At 45.7% G+C, this 6,777-nt stretch overlaps 1 protein-coding gene across 1 annotated transcript; it reads left to right on the top strand.

The window, feature by feature from the left end:
* Nucleotides 1-5,793, top strand: RPL12 (ribosomal protein L12). The gene is made up of 7 exons (XM_081967333.1): nt 1-161; nt 641-714; nt 1,899-1,997; nt 2,689-2,770; nt 3,688-3,774; nt 4,991-5,103; nt 5,579-5,793. The coding sequence occupies exons 1-7, from the start codon at nt 125-127 to the stop codon at nt 5,582-5,584; spliced, it is 498 nt and encodes a 165-aa protein (XP_081823459.1). The 5' UTR covers nt 1-124; the 3' UTR covers nt 5,585-5,793.
* Nucleotides 5,794-6,777: the final 984 nt, after the last annotated feature.

Genomic DNA, 6,777 nt, shown 5'->3' with positions numbered 1-6,777 from the left:
CTGCTTATAGCCCGTGGAGGCGCCATTCCGAGGCCTTTCTAGTTTTCGTTGCGGAGCCTGGTGGTCGGTTTGCGAATCCGCCGCCATCTGAGTCGGACGTTGGCCGGAGGTTACCGTCGCCACCATGCCGCCCAAGTTCGACCCCAACGAGATCAAAGTCGGTGGGTATGGAGCCTGCCTGGTTCTTCTCTTAGGCGCCATTTAGAACCGTTTTCTCCGTTAGAGCTTCCTGCAGGACCAGGAACGTGTGAACGCTTCCATGCGTGTCTACCTTGTATTTCTGTTGATTTTAATTGATTCACTAGTTTGCCTGGTTTTTTCAATAATTCCTGTTGTTTCGTCCCCTTTCCTATTCAACCCAATTATTTGGGGATTATTTAATTATTTCATTAATTTGTTCAGATGATGCAATAATTTAGATGGGCGGCATCTAAATTTAACAAAGTAAAAAGGAATTGCAGGATGGTAAAAAGGGTTTTTTAATAATGTTAATTAACTGCCATCTTACTGGCCCGTTTTGATTAATTTCCCCCATTTTCTAGCCTTTGCAAGGAAACCTGCCTGGGGAACTCCATGCCCCTGGGGTTAATTTTAATAGTTGTCATTGATCCTTATTATAGTGTCTTTATTTTTCTTGCAGTGTTCCTGAGATGCACCGGAGGTGAAGTGGGGGCCACTTCTGCCCTGGCTCCCAAAATTGGACCCTTGGGCTTGGTATGTCTTGATTGACATTTTCTGAATTAGAGCTTTTGCCTCGGGGAATTTAATCATTTCTGGTCCACCTTTTATTTTTTAAGCAAGCAAAAAGTAGCCCGTTTTGACTTAATTTTGACTTACTTTGGAAGAATTAGCCAGCCTTAGGAGGCTTGTAAATCGTGTGTGAACTGTTTAAGAGCCGCTACAGACAGTCAATTTTTCATGCTGATTAACCTGTAGTGGGTTAGATTAGATTATTGTTTTATTGATTCGCCTATAGGATGTATCAGAGCACATGGTTCAAACACATCGCCAATAAAATCCTATACAAAAAATTTAAAATAAGAAAATCAGGGTTCCAAAAAAACACCCCCAAAAGAAAAGATGGCTTGTGGGTCTGACAAGTAGGGTAAAATACAATAGTTATAGGACAAAATCCAATATAATTTAATACATAAATATGTAGAATAGAATAAAATGATGTAAAATTATATTTTGGTGTCATCCTTACAATCTACCTCAATCAGTCCCTCGTACACAGATCTCTAACCATTTTGTTTAAGGGACTGTGTTGTGTTAACTGTTATTTTCAGGTTCTGGACTCACATAAAGTAAGTTGTTTTGATACGGGGATCCCAATGGGTCCTTCGTTTGTCTATAGACCAAGATAGCTGTTTTGTCACCCCCTTCTACAAGCAACAATCAAATAGGATGTGAGCCAGGCGTTCTACCTACCACTCCGCAAATGCAGAGACGCTCATTGTTGGGTATAGAATGGAATCTCCCACATCTGGCCATTTTGTCGAGTTGTTCGAATCTTGCTCGCGTAAATATCTCCCTAAGATGTTTCGGCAGTTGTAACTTCAAATAGTGGGCGAATTTATCCCCTTCCAGAAATAGTGGATTGGAAGATGTATAATTTGATTCTTAAAGTCTATAAAATCGTCTTCGCCCATCCTTGGGTGTTGGCCATTCGAATCACACCTCGGGTTGTGCTGAATTCACGTCCTCTGGGCTAATATTTGACATTGATTGACTTGTAGAGACTACTAAATTTAAACAACTAGGACAGTTACCCGTTCGATTAGTCAAACGTGTGTCCCATTTCAGGGCCAGAATCTCTGAAACAAAACTTTGGTGTGTCTTAGCTCATTATTAAAATCTGTTCTCTTTAAAAAATTCTGCTTCTGCCTTATTTTCAGTCTCCAAAGAAGGTGGGAGATGATATTGCCAAGGCCACCGGCGACTGGAAAGGACTGAGGATCACCGTCAAGCTGACGATTCAGAACAGGCAAGCCCAGGTACAAACAACGCCACAAAGGGATGGCGCTCTGGTTAATTCGCCGAGTCTTCATAGGGACTGGCCGAGCTGCCGCCATGAGCTGCAAATCCCGGCAAGGTTGACTCAGCCTATCATCCTTCCGAGGTCGATAAAATGAGTACCACTCACAATTTGCTCTGTGGGAAGTCACTTTAAGGCTGCACCTTGAGTAGAATACAAACCCTTTGCGAATCCCGGACCCAAGTAATAAATTGCCCTGATAAAATCAGGGCGTAAAAGGGTTTTTTTTGAAGGGGGGGAGGCTGCATTTTGAAGCTTGGGAAGTAGTAACCGGAATAGCTGCGTTTGGGATCTGTTGGATTTATGTCGGTTTTCACCCTGCTTGTTGTTACAGCACCCTTGTAACAGGCCCGTCATCTTACTGTCACCTACTAAATAGTTCAGGCATTTCACAAGTGGTCTTGCGAAGTCACGGCACACAAAGATTTGTAAAATAGGGCTCATGCATGTTTTGTTGAGTAAATCACACTGAAGGTTGAGTTCACCAACATTGAAGCCGACTTCAGATTGCGTTGTGGCTCAGTTAAAGGCACAGACTTAAGTCGTTTGTTGGCCTATAATGAGCTGGATCAGATTGTTCAGAGCAGAAAGCTGATTCTCCTTCCAAGCTAACAATTTGGCTGTTTGTCGCCCCCTCCCCTCCCCCGTAGATTGAGGTGGTCCCATCAGCCTCTGCCCTGATTATCAAAGCTCTGAAGGAGCCTCCTCGTGATCGCAAGAAGCAGAAGAACAGTGAGTGTCTACTTAATTTGATTTAAGAAAATGTGCATTTCCTGATTTCCGTAGACTGCTCAGCTGCAGGCTTGGCCCAACTCTGGGAAAGAGACATGGCTTGAAGATTGGACGAAAGTCAGCCAAATATGTACAGGAGGTTGTCAGGTTGTGATGCAAGGCAGCTTGGAAAGCCAATGTTTAAAATTACTTTCATAATTGTCACCTCCGGTAATACAGATAATCCTCAAATTAAACAATTACTTTAGTGACTGTCCAAAGCTACAACACTGGAAAAAAAGTGACCAGCAACAGTTTTTCCCATGGCCATCGCAGCACCCGCATGGTCGTTTGATCAAAATTGGCAACCGAGTCTTATTTACGACAGTTGCGCTGTCCCTTTTTACGACCTTCGGACAAGCGAAGTCAATGGCTTTGACTTCACAACCCCGTTCACAATTTAACAATGGCAGAGATTGACTTAACGATTGCAGCCAGAAAGGTAAAAAGGGGCCAAACCCAACCGTCTCGCTTTAGCAACAGAAATGTTGGCCTCAGTCATAAGTCAAAGGCTACCTGCATTTGGAAGCCTGTTAATTGGGGTTGGAAAAAGACACGCACACACTTCATGGCGTGCGCCCAGGTTTTAGGGGTGAGGATGCAGCAGTGATTTTTTTCACACCAGCCACCCGCCACTGTGCTTGCCTACTTTCACCCGTGGCTTGTGCTTTCCAGTGGTGAGCTGAGAAAAAAAAACCTTTCAAGGAAACAGAGCTATTCTCTCTGTGGGTAACTCTGTGCCGAAGACTGGGAACAGACGCAGAATGGTGAGCGCACAACGTTTTCTGGGAGATGTGATCGTCTCTCTCTCTCTCTCTGTCCTTGCAAAAATCCAACTGGGCTCCTGGTTTGTTTTTTTCCCCTCTCTCCCCTAACAGTTAAACACAACGGCAGTGTGAGCTTCGACGAGATCGTCAACATCGCCAGGCAGATGAGACACCGTTCGTTGGCCCGGGAGCTCTCAGGTAACATTGGGATCACTTCTCCAATGAAGGCGAAGGGTCTTGTTCTCAGCAGATGACAATTAGGAACTTAGAATAGGCTAGACCTTGGAGGTCTTCCAGTCCAGCCCCCTGCTCAAGAAGGAGACCTTACACCATTTTGAGACAGGTGGCTGTCCAGTCTCTTCTTTAAAAACCTCCAGGGTGTTGTGGCCCGCCAGCCGAGATGGAAGCAGATTTGGACAGTGGGGAGGAAGATGGCTCAGTCCTGGAGTTTGGGGAGGGCTCTGTGTCGGAGGCAGGGAGGGGGCCAGGGATGTATGCCAGTTATCAGCTGCCTTCAGAGTCAGACATCAGTGAGGCAGAGGAACAGCTGGAGCCTGTTCCCAGTGTGTGCATGCGCAGAGTTGCCAGATGAAGGGAACAGCTAAAGAACGGGCCGACTTGGGAGTAAAGCCACAGGTGGATGATGAACGGCCCCTCCCAGAGGAAATAAAAGAGGGGCGACAGGGGAGGGGAGTTTGCAGGAGACCATTAGTTCCCTTCAACCAAAGCTCCTCACCAGGAGGCTGAAGCAGATCCCAAGTCGGAACTTCTGCCCCCCTCCAACCTGCACAAAAAGACCCCGAAGGGGGAAACTCTGCAGCAACACAAGCGTTCATTGCACGTATGTGTCCCGGGGGCCGTAGTTTGAGGACCCCTGATTTAGTGCAATATAAAAAATGCACATTTTCTGCTGGTGACCGAGGACAGGGTTAGGGTTAGTTATGTGGCTCTTCGTTCCCTCTGGTCGGTGCCACAATTTTGAGAAGAGCTTCCGGTGGGGGTGGAGAAGGGGAGGGGGAGAGCAACACAGTGCGCCAGGAGAAGACTCTATGGCAAGGGGAGAGTTTTCCAGTTGTCTCCACAATTGATTGGGCTTTTGGTTATGATAGGTAGAGGAAAAAGTACGCCGCGCTAGGAGGAGACTCTATGGTGGGGGAAATTGAACTTCCGGTCAGCTCCAGAATTGAACAGGGGGCTTCTGGTTAGGACCTTTGTGGCTCCCCGGTGTTTTCTGTGGGAAGCGGGTCCAAATGGCTCTTTGAGTGTTTTAAGTTTGCCGAACCCCGACCTAGAGTGACTTTCGAATGTCTTCTCACTTTGTACATTTTGGGGTAGGGAAATAAAGTTTGTGCGCTGCGTCCTTCACAGCAGATAGGCACCCAGGGGAATTCAGATGTTCTTGGCCCTTTTGCAGGAACCATTAAGGAGATCCTGGGAACCGCTCAGTCGGTCGGCTGCAGTGTTGACGGTCGACACCCCCATGATATTATCGATGACATCAATAGTGGAGCCGTTGAATGCCCAGCGGTGAGTCTTCCTACCCTTCCTACAAATCGATCGATCGGGAGCTAATTTAAACTGCAACCTTTTGGGGTTGTGATTTAAGGGGTTGGCCTAGAAACCAGGAGAACAGTAAATTCCAGCCCCCAACTTTGGTTGTGAAAAATGGCTGGGTGAATTCCAGCTACTCACCAGGAGATGGTGAGTTCTAGTCCTGCCTTAGGTACGAAAGCCAACTGGGTGACTTTGGGCCAGTTGCTCTTTCTCAGTTCAGCCCACCTCACTGGATTGTTGTGGGGGGAAATGGAGGAAGGTAGAATATTACGTGTATTGGCTGCCTTCAGTTAAAGGTGGGATAAAAAGACATTAACAAATAAAAGAATCTTACACCTGCGAATAGAACCGAAGGGATTCCTTCCCTGCTCAGGGTTGTTGCAGAAGAGAGGGCAATCTCTGAATAATAATCTGAATCTACTTTTTATTTCCTTTCCTTCTCCAACAGAGCTAAGCGCCGACGGAACGGGCTGCATGCAACTGTATTTCGATCGTTCTGTAACAAAATGTAGTTAGTTTGGCTGCTGCCGTGAAATCTTAAACCTTCACCAAACCCGCCACTTCGGTTTCTTAGGGCGTGATCCCATCACAGCCCCTTAAAATGTGGGGAAAGGTTTGTGCACGCATTTCAAAAATAAAAAAATTGTACCAGGTTTAACTCCAGCTCTTTCTCAACTCCTTATTTTAAAACCAATTGTACCAGGTTTGCTTTGTGGCTAAATTTTAGACAGGTCTTCCTCCACTTAAACAACAGTTCATTGAGTTCACGACGGCCCTGGGAAAAAACTGACGTGGCCGTTTTTCATGCTTAACAACCATCGCAATATCCCTGCGGTCACGTAATCATAATCTGGATGCTTTGGCAACTGTTTCGTATTTATGACAATTGCAGGGTGCTAGTCATGTGATCACTTATGACCACAGCGTCAGTGGGTAAGATTCACTTAACTGTTACTAACTGAACAACGGATTCGACTAACAGCTACAGCGAGAAAGGCCATTCAATTGGGCAAAAATGCACTTAAATATTTGTCTCGCCAACAAATTGTGGTCATAAGTTGAGGACTATCTATAACCAAAGAAATATTGTCTCGGATTTAATTTTCAACTCTATCAAAATCTCCAAACTGAGTTACAGCCAAAGGTTTTATTTTCCACTATATAACTTAAAAAATAAGCCAAAAAAGTCAATAATTGTTCTGACTTCCTAGCGGCAGCACTGCCTACAGCATACAAATCTGATTAAGTTAAAATGCTTGTGTACAAACAAAAGGGTTTTTCGCTTCTCCATTGACCTGGATTTTATTTTAATGAGGGTAAGATCAAGGATGCTAAGACACTGAGCTTGTCAATCAGAAGGATGGGCGATTCGAATCCCTAGCGCCGCGTAACAGTGAGCTCCCGTGACTCGTTCCAGCTTCTGCCAACCTAGCAGTTCGAAAGCACGTAAAAAAATGCTAGGAGAAAAATAGGAACCACCCTTGGTGGGAAGGGAACAGCGTTCCATGCGCCTTCAGCGTTGAGTCATGCCAGCCACATGACCACGGAGACTTCTTCGGACAGCTCTGGCACTTCGACTTTGAAAGGGAGATGAGCAGCGTCCCCTAGAGTCGGGAACGACCAGCACAGATATGCAAGGGGAACCTT

This window comes from Natrix helvetica (genome assembly GCF_964273705.1).
Source record: "Natrix helvetica genome assembly, chromosome: 15".
Lineage (NCBI taxonomy): Eukaryota > Metazoa > Chordata > Lepidosauria > Squamata > Natricidae > Natrix > Natrix helvetica.
This window is presented reverse-complemented; position numbering and strand designations above follow the sequence as displayed.